At 36.0% G+C, this 15,866-nt stretch overlaps 1 protein-coding gene across 1 annotated transcript in view; it reads left to right on the top strand.

The window, feature by feature from the left end:
• Positions 1–15,866, top strand: part of LRP6 (LDL receptor related protein 6) — a 177,412-nt gene that overhangs the window by 142,552 nt on the left and 18,994 nt on the right. The window contains exons 13-17 of the mRNA XM_060658349.3: positions 1,172–1,374; positions 3,127–3,338; positions 4,280–4,470; positions 11,807–12,016; positions 14,521–14,646. Coding sequence (XP_060514332.1) covers positions 1,172–1,374; positions 3,127–3,338; positions 4,280–4,470; positions 11,807–12,016; positions 14,521–14,646 — 942 coding nt within the window. The remainder of the gene's footprint in view (positions 1–1,171; positions 1,375–3,126; positions 3,339–4,279; positions 4,471–11,806; positions 12,017–14,520; positions 14,647–15,866) is intronic.

Below are 15,866 nucleotides of genomic sequence, written 5' to 3'. Positions count from 1 at the left end.
CAACTGATTGAGCCACCCAGGCTCCCCAATGTTTATTTATTTTTGAGAGAGAAACAGACAGAATGTGAGCAGGAAAGGGGCAGACAGAGAGGGAGACACAGAATCTGGAGCAGGCTCCAGGCTCTGAGCTGTCAGCACAGAGCCCCCTGTGGGACTCAAACTCATGAACCGCGAGATCATGACCTGAACTGAAGTCGGAAGCCCAACTGACTGAGCCATGCAGGCGCCCCCCCTTACATTTCTTTTAATGTTTGTTTATTTTTGAGAGAGCCAGAGCGAATGTGGGGGAAGGTCAGAGAGAGAGGGAGACACACAGAATCCAAAGCCAGGCTCCAGGCCCTGAGCTGTCAGCACAGAGCCTGATGTAGGGCTTGAACCCGGGAACTGAGATCATGACCCGAGCCTAAGCCAGACTCTCAACCAACTGAGCCACCCAGGCGCCCTGAGAGAATCCCAAGTGGGCTCCACACTCACAGTGCAGAGCTCGATGCGGGACTCAAACTCACGAACTGTGAAATCATGACCTGAGCCAAAATCAAGAATAGGAGGCTTAACCAACTGAGTCACCCAGCACCCTTAATTCTTGAAGTATCTTCATATATGTTGTAAAATTCTTACAGGAACTCAATGAACAGGACAAAATAGCTGTAACCTTATTTTAGAGTTGAGCAAACTTTGACCCAGAGAGGTTCAGTGACTTAGTTATGATCAAGTGAGTAGATAATGAGAGAGCTGATACTAAAACCTTTCTTGGAATTTCTGCTTTGACCTATGGAAACCCAGGTTTCCTGCCACCCGCAGAATAGCTTATGGAAGAGTAGGATTATTCACTTGGCACACAAGGAGAATTTTAATATCTTTATCAAATGCTTTATTGAAATCAAGTCTCCTTTTATGACACTGTGGACAAAATGGAACAAAATAGGCTAGGGTTATGACATAATACCCTATGTCATTGGGTAAATTCATAACTGGTTTGATAGCATAGTGCTCATTAGTGTCACCTTGAGGAGAGTTTCTAGGGACATTCCAGACGGTTTTGTCCTCAGTCTTACCTCTTCAACATCTGTGTCTGTTTTGCATGAAATGTAGACAACAGGTTGATCAGATCTTTGAGTGATACAAGATTTAGAGTAATTGTGTTTAAAATTTGCTCTTTTCTTTCTTTAAGCTCCAACTACTTTCCTACTCTTCAGTCAGAAGAGTGCCATCAACCGCATGGTGATCGATGAACAGCAGAGCCCTGACATCATCCTTCCCATCCACAGCCTTCGGAATGTCCGGGCCATTGACTATGACCCACTGGACAAGCAACTCTATTGGATTGACTCACGACAAAACATGATCCGAAAAGCACAAGAAGATGGCAGCCAGGTAATTCAGGGCTCGGTTCAAATTCTGTTTTTTTTACTATGTAGTTGGACTAACCATCCTCTTTTACTTAATTCTCGAGTGTGTGCGTGCGTGTATGTGTGTGTGCGTGCGCGCACGTGCAGAGAGAGAGAAGAATGTGAAATTCTGGACCTAGCAGCTTTTTTTCCTCCTAATGATCTTTGATCATTATCAAAGATCCTAATTGTTTGATAATGCTGTTGGAATAAAAATTGTATAAGGAAAACTTAGTTCGTATGTTGGTAATGACTTTGTTACTGCCACTCATGTCTGTTTGTTTAGTTTTTTCCATTATGGTTTCATTTACATGGAGTGTTGGAAGCTTTGAAATTAAATAGACCTTGGTTTTGATCTATCTGTGTCACTCACTAAGATTCTTAGGAACTTTTTAGCTGAAAACAATGTAAAGCACATAGCCCATTATCTGTTACATAGTATGTATAGACTCAGTAAATAACAGTTCTATTATTATTAATTATTTTTAAAAGGTTTAGAGGATAAGAAACATATAACACAGTCTTGGTAAAATTAAAAACACCTAAGGATATGTTATCACTAACTTAATGATGGGGGGGGCTATTATTTGGTGACTAGGGAGGGGAGGGAATAAAAATATTATCAATATCTTATCTATGCTTACATACCAGTCATGGTTTATATCACAGTTATCCATACTACTTTACTTTCTTTCTGTGGCCAAGCAGTTTTAGACTGGGAATTACTATGAATAATTATTTGTCTTCCTTATAGCAGTGATGTTGAATTTTGAATATATTAGAATTTAGGGAGATTGGATTAAGTTTTGGTATGTCACTAAGGGTGAGGTGATCATGTATTTAGGGGCTGTTGAGGGATCATTGAGAGGTCTAGCAATAGTGATATATTACAGATGCACCTTACACTATATAGACCAGGACTAACAGACTGATAAATAATAGAAATTATAGCTGTTATTATACAGTCAAGGACACAGCAGATAAATGAGATAGCCTCATTAAGGAATATATTATCTCAGCGTTGCCAAGCAAATGAAATATAATTTATTCATATAGAACATTAGAACAGAACCTCCCTATTGCTTTGCTTTGTTAAAAACATTTTTTTTTTTTTTTTTTTTTTTTTTTGGTGGTTTGAGGATTGGAGAAGGACATGACTGGTTGATGTGGTTTCTAGCCCTCATTGCTGTGTCTCTGTAAGCGGTTCACACCTTCAGCACTATTGACATTTTTAGGCTATATAATTCTTTTTGTTGTGGAGGTATGACCTGTATATTGTAAGCTGTTTAACAGCATCCCCACCCACTAGATGCTAGTTGTACTCGTATAGATGTGGCAATCAGAAATGTCTCCCCACAGTGCCAAATGCCCCTGGTTGAGAACCGCTGCTTTGGAGGACTTGTAGGGATGTTTCTAGCTGCAGCTGTAGTCACTTTACAGGAGACTCTTGCCACCTTCCCACTCGAATCAATGCACTGTCGGGTTCCTAGAGCAACTAATATGGCCTCAGCTCACTCCTCTGCTACATGTCATAATAGCCAAAGGGAACATTTAAAATGCCTGATAAAAAAGAAGCACATTACCCATAAAAAAAATCTGTTAGTAAGAAATGTCTGGTGAGACTTGAGAGTTCCTTCTCAGGTTTGTACCATGTAAGTGTAAGCTTTGTGAGCGATCACTTCAGGGCTCTCTGGCTTGGAGCCTAATTTTCTATATGTGCGTCTTTTTCTTTCCCTAGGGTTTTACTGTGGTTGTGAGCTCAGTTCCAAATCAGAACCTGGAAATACAACCCTATGACCTCAGCATTGATATTTATAGCCGCTACATTTACTGGACTTGTGAGGCCACCAATGTCATTAACGTAACAAGATTAGATGGGAGATCAATTGGAGTGGTATTAAAAGGCGAGCAAGACCGACCTCGAGCCATTGTGGTAAACCCAGAGAAAGGGTATGCTACTCAAGTTGCTTTCAGATATCTTGGCATGTGAGATCCTCATCAGCCTTCCTTTTCAGCTCATTAGTTATTTACCTTTAATGTACTGTGCTTCAGTGAAAAAACTCGATATGCTCTATCTACCTGCCCCTGCGTTTTCTTGTATTTTTGCTTTCCCTGACTTTCCTGCCTAGAATTTCTTTCCTTTGTCACTATTGCTTTAGTTCTAATTTCTGCCCATACCTCCAAGACTGAACTGCAGTGAAGTTTTCCTTGAGCTAGCCCACCCCAGCCTGGCGTGGTTTTCCCCTTTCCCAAATACCCAGCACTCTGTATCTCTGTCTCTCTAGTTATGCTTAGAACTCTACCTCAGACTTAATTGTGTTTTTGGTGTTATATTTTCTCCTAGACTTTAGGTTCCTTTATGACAAGAACTAATGTTTTCTGTCATTCAATACAGAGCTTTACATTTGATAAAATAGTACTTTTTTGCATCTGAATGAATGATAAGGAATTCAGCAGGGGAAGTAGCTTACTTCAAAAGAGTTACTGGAAAGAGATGAACTTCAGAATTTAAATATAAGAAATAACTCATATATGACTTATTTTTAGTTATGAAATAGACTAATTGGAGAAGGAATTTAAAATTTTGAGTCCAGGTCTCTCTGATCACTGTTCTTTTATTTCTGTATTGTAATATTCCAAAAGCATAGGTGTGCCTGTGTCTATCATTTCATTTTATTAATTCATGAAAATTAGCTCCCCAAGAAGTTCTGTATACTCTGTGTTACTGTTATCAAAAGTAATAAAAGTATCCCATGGCCTTAAAAATAACACATTCTACAACATTTAAAAATAAGATTTTAAAATATTCTACTCCTTATATCTTTAAGAATAGTCTCATTTTGTATGGTTTCTTACTTTGATAAACTTACTGTTTCCTCCTTTCTCTTCAGGTATATGTATTTTACCAATCTTCAGGAAAGGTCTCCCAAAATTGAACGGGCTGCTTTGGATGGAACAGAACGGGAGGTCCTCTTTTTCAGTGGCCTAAGTAAACCAATTGCATTAGCCCTTGATAGCAGATTGGGCAAGCTCTTTTGGGCAGATTCTGATCTCCGTCGAATCGAAAGCAGTGATCTCTCAGGTACCCAAGAAATGTAATTCCTTATTTTAATTTCAGTTATTGAGACAATTCATTAATAGAATTTATATTTTTCTTCCATTTTATTATTTTTGTGGACATTTGTTTACAGTTCTTTCTAATTTTTTTTTAATACTCATTTTTTGAGAGAGCACGAGCGAGCATGAGTGGGGGAGGGGTAGAGAGAGAGGGAGACACAGAATCTGAAGCAGGCTCCAGGCTCTGAACTGTCGGCACAGAGCCCAACGTGGGGCTTGAACTGACCAAAGTCAGACGCTTGACCGACTGAGCCACCCAGGCGCCCCTTCTTTCTAAAGGGTTAGTATCAGGTTGGTTGGGAAGCACTTTTTCTTCAACCACGTATGTGATTGATCCCTCTATTATATAATACTTTCCCCGTTTTCTTGATTTGGCCTCTATAAATAATACATTTCTGATGTATCACTTCTCCATTCCTAATTCTTGTGCTCTAGTTTATGTTCTTATCTGAACTCTGGCCTGAGTTGTAGCCAGTGAAATCTCCTCCCTGCTGATTCCCTCCCACCCCCCAGAAAGTTTATGCATTTTTCCCAAACTACTTTTCTGAAGCATGGTATCTGATCATGTCACTGCTACTAAAAAAAATCTTCAGGATAATCTCATAACCTGAAGAAAGAACACTAGTTGTATACTTAAGTTGGTATTTGCCTTTCACAAAGCCATCGTCAACCTCAAATGATCTTAATTCATGGTATTTTAACCAAATTAAATCACTTGCTGGTGTTCGTTTGTCTTCAAACCTCTGTCTGCAATCATAGTTACTTCACCTACCCGCCCCCCCCAGTTTCTGATGTCCAAATATTCTGTGTGCCCTCACTACTGATCAAGTAAATGAAATTAAAATAATAAACTATTTATATGTATCAGAGTGGCAAAAATATGTTAAGGTTTATTATACCCAACGTTGGCCAGAATGGTAGAGAATGGCATGCTCTCGTGCACTTTGGTATAAGTGGAATTGGTAAGACCTTTCTGGAGGGCGGTTTGCCAATGCATTTCTTTTTTCTTTTTTTTATTGATTATTCATTTTTGAGAGAGAGAGAGTGCACGTGAGCAGGGGAGGGACAAAGAGAGAGGGAGACACAATCTGAAGCAGGCTCCTGGCTCTGAGCTGTCAGCCCAGAGCCTGATGTGGGGCTTGAACCCACAGACCCATGAGATCATGACTTGAACTGAAGTCAGATGCTCAACAGACTGAGCCACCCAGGTACCATTGAATTTCCCTTTTAGATAGTTTTTTTCTTTACAGAAATAATGACCCATTTGTACAAGGGTACCTGCTCAGCATTATTTATAATAATGTGTCACAGAGAAATACATTCTGATATATCAAGTGTATGCAGTATAACAGTCATTCCAAAAGAAATGAGGTAGATCTGTGTGCACTGACATAGAAGGATAATTTTTTATTTTCTTTTTTCTTTTTTGAGAGAATATATGCGTGTACATGGGAGAACCGGGGGAGGAACAAAGGGAGAGGGAGAATGAGGATTCTAAGCAGGTTCCATGCCCAGCATAGAACCTGATGTGGGACTCAGTCCCATAACCATGACATCATGACCTGAGCTGTAATCAAGAATCAGACGCTTAATTGACTGAGCCACCCAGCTGCCCCAAAGGATAATTTTTAGAAATTAAGTTGCATGACAATGTTTTTGTTTAAGGTTAAATTAATTTTATATATGTATGTACATGCCCACACTATATTTGATGGCAGATTGCTCTTTAAAAATATTTAAACTGTGTATACCCACATGTACCTATACACACATACAAATAGGTAGGTATACTATTAAGAAACACATGGGTATGTTTGTATTTTCTTCAAGGAATAGGCAAGCAGATATACCTTGAGGAAGGTCTGGAAGGCTAGCATACTAATATGTTGAGAGTATTTCTGTATCACTTGAATTTTATATGTTTGAATACATTTATAACTTTCTTAAACTAGAAAATATTCTCTTTTCAGGTTCAAATGCCTCCTTCCATTATGCCTTTTCTGATTCCAGTCATGCACACATTTATCCATATGTATACACATACCTCACATGGAATATTCTTTCCCTCATCTATTCACCTGTATCTTTTATGCCATCTCTAATTTGAATAATAGTTATTTATGTCAGTGTTTTAACTCTTATTAGTCTTATTAGCCTTCTTTCCTTTTCTCTACATTTATCATGTTTTTTTTGGTATGAAATTAACACATGTCCATTAAAGACAGTTTAGAAAAGAAAAAATCCAAAAACACTATCATTATTAATTTAACTTCCATTTTTTTAATGCCTTTTTTTTCCCTACCCTTAATTATGAAATGGTTCTAGCATACAGAAAGTATGAGTTCCTATCATCCAGCTTTGTTAAATCTTAGTTTTTTGGGCCATTTTTGCTTTTGAACTATTTCTTGTCCTTGAGACAATACTTCAAGGAGAATTTTGAAGCCCTTACATATCCATCCCCAATTCTATTCTCCTCCCTCTTTTCCTTAAGGTAACTTTTGATGTTTTTCTTCGTCATGCATATTTTGCTGTGTGTGTGTGTGTGTGTGTGTGTGTGTGTGTGTGTGTGTCTGTCTTTTGCCATACATACACATTACACATATATTTGAACTTTTGTTTCACTTTTTAAGTTTAATATAAATAGTATCGTGTATTCTTTTGTAACTTGCTTTTTTCCAGACATATCGTGGTTTTGAGATGATCCCTGTTGATCCAAAACTCTGTCATTTGTTTTCAAGCTAAATAGTATTTCATTACATGAATCATTCTATAATTTCTCTATTCTGCTGTCTCAACTGCTATTTCCAGTTTCTTAGCATTAAAAGCAATGTTGTAGTGAATATTCTTGTGCACATATTTGAACATTTCTCTAATGGCCTGAACCTAGTAGTAGAATTGCTATTTAATGTGCTATGTATATATTCACCTTGAATATATATATCCAGATTGCTCTTCAACATGATTATATCAATTTAAGATACCCACCAGAAGTGTGTGAGTTGTCCCTCTAGTATTTGGTATTGTTAGACTTCTAAATTTTTAGTATTGCAGTAGTTTAAAAGTATATCTCAGTAACAAAATTCGCATTTCCCTGTTTGATATTAATTTATTGGTCATTCATTTTTTTTCTTCTGTGAATTGCTATTTATTGATATTTTTTCTATCACTGATTTTTAAAAACTCTTTATTCAGACTATTAATCCATTATCAAGTTACATATATATTGGAGGAGAATTGGCATATTAAAGAAATTCAGTCTTTTCATCCATGACTGTGATGGATCCCTCCATTTGTTTAGGTCTTATTTGATAATTTTTAGTATATCTTTATACTTTTCTCTATAGAGGAGGGTATATGTTGCATAAATCTTCCAATTTGTGATTTACCTTTTCACTCTTCCAATAGTGTCCTTAGATGAAAAAGTTCTTAATTTTAGTGCAGTACAGTTTACTAATTTTCCCCCTTATGATTAGTACTTTTTATGTTCTGTTTAAGAAACCTTTGCCTACTGCAAAGTTACAAAGGGATTTTATGGGTTTTGTTCCTAAAAATTAAAAAAAAAAAAATTTTTTTTTAACTTTTATTTATTGTTGAGAGACAGAGACAGACAGAACATGAGCAGGGGAGGGGCAGAGAGAGAGGGAAATACAGAATCTGAAACAGGCTCCAGGCTCTGAGCTGTCAGCACAGAGCCCAACGCGGGGCTCGAACCCACTAACTGTGAGATCATGACCTGAGCCGAAGTCGGACTCTCAACCAACTGAGCCACCCAGGCACTCCCTAAAATTTTTCTGTTTAACTTTTCTTAGTTAGATCTATGATCCATTGGCAATTTATTTTTGGGCATGGGGTGAGGTAGGGGTTAAAAATTTTTTTTTCATGTTACTATTTAACACCTGTTTTAGAGAAGACCATACTTTCTCCACTATTTTCTAATGTGACCTTTGTTGTAAATGAAGTGACTGTATTTCTGTGAGTTTGTTTCTGATGTTCCCTTGGTTACTTTGTCTTATGTGGTATTTTATTGTCTTAATCATTATAATGTTATAAACAAATTTATTTGGCAATGTTCGTCCTTAGTATTTCATCACAATGGCTGTTGCTTTTTTTTTTTTTTTTTGCATTTCCATATACATTCTAGAATCTACCTCTGAGTTTCCACCAAGAATGAAAGAAACCTAGTGGAATTTTGACTGGGTTTGCTTTGAATTTATAGGTCAATTTAGAGAGAATTATTTTTATATTAGTCTTCCAAACTATGAACATGGTATATCCATCCATTTTTTTAGAACTTTAATTTCCCTCAGTGTTTTATAGTTTTCTTCGTAGAGGTCTTTCCCATCTTCACTAGAGTTATTCGTTGGTATTTGAAGCTTTTGAATGCTAGTGGTAAAGCTAGTGGTAATTCTAAATTTTTAATATTTTAATCTCTGATTATGGCTGGAATATAGACATAGTTTCTTTTTCTCCCATTCCTGCTATATTGAGCTTATTCCCAGGGACCTTGTTAAATTCATTTATTTGTGGTTTCTTTATGATTTTGTATGTCATAGAACCATTTGTCTACAAATAATGAAAGTTTCATTTCTTCTTTTGCAGTACTTTTTCCTTGTTACCTTAGAACACCGACTGGTACCTCCAATACAATGTTGAATAGAACAATAGAATCCTTGGGTGTTTGTTTTGTTTTGTTTTGTTTTTCTTGATTTAGAGGAACGCATTCAATACTTCATGATTAGGTATTATGTTTGCTGAGGTTTTCTGTAGATAACATTTTTATCAGATTAAGAAAGTTCCTTCTGTTCCTAGTTTTCTAGAATAAATCAAACTCGGCATGATAACATTTTCCTTTTTATATATTGCTGGATTTGATTTGCTAATGTTTTGTTTAAGGGTTTGTATCTGTGTTCATGAGAATGATTACCCTATAATTTTCCTTTCTTATAGTGTACTTGGCATTTTGCCATCAAGGTTATGTTGACCTCATAAAATGTTTCCTCTTTTTCTGTTTTCTGAAAAAGGTTAGTGTAAAACTGGTAGTTTTATTTTTTCCTTGCTTGTATATTCACAGATAATCATACACTTTTATCATAGGATCTCTTTTTGCTTCATATTTTGAGCCTGCCACAGAGCCTTTTACACTGGATTGCATTTAGTACATGCGTAGTTTGTTGAATAAATAAGCGTATCTTCATTGTTGGTTCCAGTGTTTTACTTCCCCTTTTATCACTGCCATCAAAGTAGATCAGGTCCTTATCATGTCTGGGATTCTACAGTGACACTGTTGACAGCTCTTTTTTTCTCAGTGGTCCACTTGAAACCATCCTTGCACAACTAATCCTTTTTATTCATTCTTCTTCTTATTTTTAACTTAATCTCATCAAAGTAATACATGTAAATATTTGTGGAAATCAAATGCTTATACTCAGTTATAACAGAAAATAAGTCTACTGTTCTCCTACATACTCACTTCCCACTCTGAGGCATCTATTTTAAAACAACTTGCTTAAAGCTGCTATTTCTCCATTTTTCAATTTTAGACATCACAAGTTGACTTATTTAATAGAAGATAAAGATTTTGCTGTCTTGAACCATATAAGGCCAAAATACTCATATGAACTCTCCTCCTATCCTCCCAGGGTAGTTATATCGTAATTTTTAAGTTCATACTTAATTGTTATTTATGGCTATGAAAATATTACCTTTAACCGTGTTGCCTTCTGTAGCTTTTTTTCCCCCCTGAAGTTAATCTTGTCTAATGTAAATATTATTTCAGTACATACAGATGGATCAAGCAATCCATCTTTTTTCTTTTTAATTGAAAGCATACCTCTTGAATTTCTTTATCATCTTGCTCCAATCTGGATTTGCTTGCTTTTTTAGGCCAACTTCCTTTCACTGTTATCCTGGGAATGCACCTGCCTTTCTCCTTGGTGCTGAACCCTGACTGGATTCCATGTCTCTGGCTAATTTCTTTTTCTTGGTAGAATGCATCCTCTATTATTTCTTGAAAGGGGTTCATAGGAGGTTAAATTTTTTCATTTGTTTGTCTGAATTTTTTCCCCTCACATTTGATTGATAATTTGGATATGTATAGAATTCATGTTTCATAACTATTTTTATCTCCCAGTTTTGAAGGCAGAACTCTGTTGTCTTCAACCATCTCATGTCATTGTGATTCCCAACTATTTGTATATGATCCTTTATTTTCCCCTCCAGAAACTTTTAACATCTTTTCTTTTTCCTAAATATTCTAGAATCTAATGATAATATGCCTTTGTGTGATCCCTCCCTGTCTTCCCTCTTCTGTTTCTTTCTTTTCATTGAACTCGTTACTAGGTGAATTCTTTGTATCTGGAAACTTAACATCTTTTTTTTGTTTTTAATGTTTATTTTTGAAAGAGAGACAGACAGACAGACAGACAGACACAGAGCATTAGCAGGGGAGGGGCAGAGGGAGAGGGAGATATGGAATCCGAATCAGGCTTCAGGCTCCATGCTGTGAGCTGTCAGCACAGAGCCAGACACGGGTCTCGAACTGTGAGATCATGACCTGATCTGAAGTTGGATGTTTAACCGACTGAGCCACCCAGGCACCCCTGGAAACTTACATCTTGAGTTCTAGAAAGGTTTTTTTTTTTTTTTTTTTTTTTTAATGTTTCTTTAATGATTTGTTTTCTCATTCTGGAACTTTTACTCAGATGTTGAATCTTGATTTTTCCTCAGATGTTGTGAGTATTTTTCTCACTTATTTTCCATCTCTTTATCTGAGAGAGTTTTTCCAATTTATCTTCAAACCCTCCTGTTGGATTTTTTTCGAGCTTTCATATATTTAATTTCCAGGGATTCTTTTTTGTTCTGTGAATGCCTTGCCCCCATCAAAAGCATCCTGCTCTTCAGGGTTTTGTTGCTCTTGATTTGTTTTTTTCTGCTTTATCCAGAGAAGTACCATTTTTATCTGTTTTATATGTTAAGCCTTTTCATAAAGTTTAATTTGAAGAATAGAATTTGGTTTTTAAAAATGTTTGAAAACTACTCTTAAGTTTTTGTCCATGTTTCTATGAACTAAAGTATTTACTGTGTGTTGGGCACTTACTTGCTTTTGTTTGTACTTAAGTGTCTAATCTGTTTTCTGATATATATGTCTTCTCAGAATGATTTTTAATTCTTGTGGTAAAGAGCTTACTTACCATATTTTCCTTTTCAGTACTTTTAGAATCTAACTGGTGTTCAGTCAGTAATTATTGAATGCATGACTTGACCCACATGAATCATTGCTGTTGAATGTTCTCCTTTCCAAGGTGCCAACCGGATAGTATTAGAAGACTCCAATATCTTGCAGCCTGTGGGACTGACTGTGTTTGAAAACTGGCTATATTGGATTGACAAACAGCAGCAAATGATTGAAAAAATTGACATGACAGGTCGAGAGGGTAGAACCAAAGTCCAGGCTCGAATTGCCCAGCTTAGTGACATTCATGCAGTAAAGGAGCTGAACCTACAGGAATATAGTAAGTGCTGATGACATACTGCTAATTGCAGGATTCATATTTGTTGTAAGAGATTAAGATGGAATTAAGATGTTCTTCTGTGTCTTCTTACCTTTTTTTTTTTTTAACAGATTTTTGTGCACTTTTAATTTTGCCAATTTTTAAACTCTGTGTTTTTAAAACCTTACATCAAACTCATCTGGGAACTTTTTCAAATTAAACATCATTTCCCCATAAAACAGGAGTGGGGAAAGCAATGGTTTTGTTCATTTTCAAAAATTGCCCCAGATACAGCAGACTCTTCTTTGCATGCCTTCTTTCTCACCTTAAGCCCCTTGAAGAATACTGGTATAAAGTATATATTTCTTTTGTTCCCTGTGCCCCCATAGTTTGAATTAAAACAAAAATTATATAATGATGAATATAGTTATCTTGGAATAACCTTATGAAGCAAAAACAAACTGAAAATTATTTTCAAAAGTTTTTGAAATAAACTTAGAGAAGACTGTGATTAACAAGTGTTTGTTTTTTCCTCCTGCGTAAATTTTTCAGTTGTCAGCTTAGAAAAGTACCCATAATTTTTTTTTTTAATCCTACTGGAAACTTTTTAATATGGCTCATCATCTTGCCCTAATTTCTTATTAGTATCAAAAGACCCCTCATAGCAATCACTACTCTGGGTTTTATGTGATTGTACCAGGAATGCTAATGTTAAATGAAATATTAAAAGAGAGAGTTATTGAAACTCCTTAACTTCTCAGCACAATGCTTTCAAATCAAACTGGAGTATGAGAGGAGAATAGCAGAAGGAGAGCACCTTTGCTTGTTCAGGTCTTCATTATGTTGTCACTGTTCCTGAACTTTTAGAAGTTCAGGGTATTTGAGAATTAGAATTGTTGTCATTCTAAGTTATGACATGTGACTTAATGCTGAACACTTAATAGAAATAAGGCAATGATTTCGTGGTGCCTGGGTGGCTCAGTCGGCTGAGTGTCCAACTTTGGCTCAGGTCATGATCTCACAGTTTGTGAGTTCAAGCCCTGCATCGGGCTCTCTGCTATTAGCCAGAGCCCACTTTGGATCCTCTGTCCCCGTCTCTTTGCACCTTCCCCACTCACGCTTTCTCTCAAAAATAAACATTTTTTTAAAAGGCAATAGGGGCGCCTGGGTGGCTCAGTCAGTTGAGCATCTGACTTCCGCTCAGGTCATGATCTCCAGCTTGTGAGTTCGAGCCCCGCGTCAGGCTCTGTGCTGACAGCTCAGACAGAGCCTGGAACCCAGATTCTGTGTCTCCCTCTCTCTCTGCCCCTAACCCACTTGCATTCTGTCTCTCTCTCAAAAATAAATAAACATTAAAAAAAAATTTTAAAAATAAATAAAAAAGGCAATAATTTCTAAGCTGTTTATTCAGTTGACAAATGATTATTTTGTTGCAGAAAATCTCAATGGAGATTTTCAGAATTTTAGGAGGAATGTTTTTTTTTATAATCAACATTTAAATATGGTTTTATAATTGCAAAACCCTTTTTTTCCAATTTCTAATAACATTAAAGAGAGTGAGATTTTTATCAAATGTGTCATGGAATAAAGTTTGTGCTATGTAGGTTGTGCATTTTAGTACACAGTATGACTGATGTCTCTCTTGAGACATCTATATAGTATAGCACATCTTCGCATTTATAGATAGCTGACTTTCAATCTCATCAACACACACTGAAAGCGGGGTGATGTGTTATTGAGAAGGCAGAAGATAAATGGGTGGCTACTTTAGATGCTGGTATCCTGATGACAGATGTCAAGTTACTTTTAACACAGGCTAAGTAGAAAATTGAAAGCAACTCTATTAAATACAATTTGTGAGACAGACTTTGAAAAGTTGCTTAACTTTGTATTAGTTTAATTTAACCTAAATATAAGGAAATTAAACATTTGTAACATTGCAAGTTACCTTTTGCAGTTGATCAAGCAAATAGTTTTTATTGTCTCTGAGTGGTTGCAATCCATGTGAACTTACGTTTCTTTAATATAACAACTCTAATTTTCTGTATTTTATTTATATTTCATTAAAAGAATACAGTTTTTAAGTAAAATCATCTTTTATAAAGGTAGAATTTCTGAGTTAAAATCTTTAGAAGACTTTTTATATTTTAAATAGAAAAACCCAGGTTTCTGCATTCTCCCTAACAATGTTTTTAGTTTCAATAATCAAATTTATTTTAGATACAAATATTTAAAGACAGTGGTTAAATACAAGTATTTTGCATTTTAAAATTGCTCTCATTTTCTTGCAATTTTTTGTAGGGATTAGGGTGAGGAATTATACTGCTAGTGAAATTAAAATCTGAGGTAATTTTACATTTGGTTTTCTTGGCAGTTCATAAATAGATTTTGACTGAACTGTCTTCCTTTCTTTCCTCCCTCCCTCCCTCCCTCCCTCCCTTACTTTCCTTTCTCTCTTTTCCTCTTCCCTCCCTCCTTGCCTCCTTCCCTTTCCCTTTTTCTCTTTTCTTTTCTCTTTTTTTCAGGGCAGCACCCTTGTGCTCAGGATAATGGTGGCTGTTCACATATTTGTCTTGTAAAAGGAGATGGTACTACAAGGTGCTCTTGCCCCATGCACTTGGTTCTGCTTCAGGATGAGCTATCATGTGGAGGTAAATACGTTACTTTCTTGTGCAAGGCCAAGTGCCACTTAACATGTTCCATAACTGTCTAGCATTCTGTGAATTGTCAGTGAAATTGCTCTTTCTCCTAACTTGATTAGTCACTTTTATTCCATTCATCTGCGTCATCCTAGCCTTCTGGGTTATTCGGAGAGTGAATCCATCATGACAGGTAATAAGTGTAACCTAATCTTGGGACTAAGGAGGAAGTGCCCTTTTGAGGGGAGGGGAACTCATCTTGTGAATGACTGTATTTCCTAATAATAAAGTAGCTTTTTTCACCCCAGAGAGTAACGAAATGAATTAATTCTACCTCCTATAATCTCCATCTACTGAATTCTAGATTCTACCAAGTTTAGGTATCATTGCTGGGAATGTATCCAGTGAAAAGAATATTCTTTTATTCAAATCTATTGGTAGTTCCCTATTGTTTTTACTTATTTACCTAGCAAAAAATTTTTTTTAAGATATCACTACAATAATGTTGTAGTGAAATTCGTTCAGTCATTCATGAGAGCATTAACAAATTGGTACATTCCCTTGTTAAAGCATATTGTGGTAACATTAAATACCATAGTAATATTCATTCCCTTGATTCAGAAATAATCTTCTTGCGGATAATTCTAAATTAATTCAACTGAAAGAAAAAGACTGTTCTTTCTCTACAGTGGCAGGAATCTGAAAGCAATCTAATTTCTAATGATAGGAAAATTAGGTTAAATAACTGAGTTTATACAGCTGTTAAACATTATGACCATAAGCTCATGTAAAAATGTAGCCAAAATTTGGCTCAAGTAGAAAAAAAAGTTTTAATGGTGTTTTCTGCTATGACAACAACTACTTAAATACATGTTTCTGTAAACAAAGATTGGTTTATACACTCAGAAAAGTTGTTGATAAGGTGTTATAAAAATATTTTATTCTTCTAACTTTACTTTAAAAAATAAGTAAATAACCATGTATTTAGTAGCACCTGTGAGGCACTCTGCTCAGACTACAGGAGATTTGAATATCTTTGAGATAGAGCATACAGTTTAGTTGGGGAGATCAAATATGTACACAGTAAAAGTTAAGCTCTGGTTCTTGAAGTGTCTGCCCTCAGAATAACAAGTGTTGCACAATAATGTGAATGTACTTAATGTCATTGAACCACGTACTTTAAAATGGTTAAAATAGTAAACTTTGTTACATATATTTTACCACAATAAAAA

The sequence above is a fragment of the Panthera onca genome, chromosome B4 (genome assembly GCF_046562875.1).
Source record: "Panthera onca isolate mPanOnc1 chromosome B4, mPanOnc1 haplotype 2, whole genome shotgun sequence".
NCBI lineage: Eukaryota > Metazoa > Chordata > Mammalia > Carnivora > Felidae > Panthera > Panthera onca.
The sequence above is the reverse complement of the archived record's forward strand: the minus strand, read 5'-3'. Positions and strand labels throughout refer to the sequence as shown.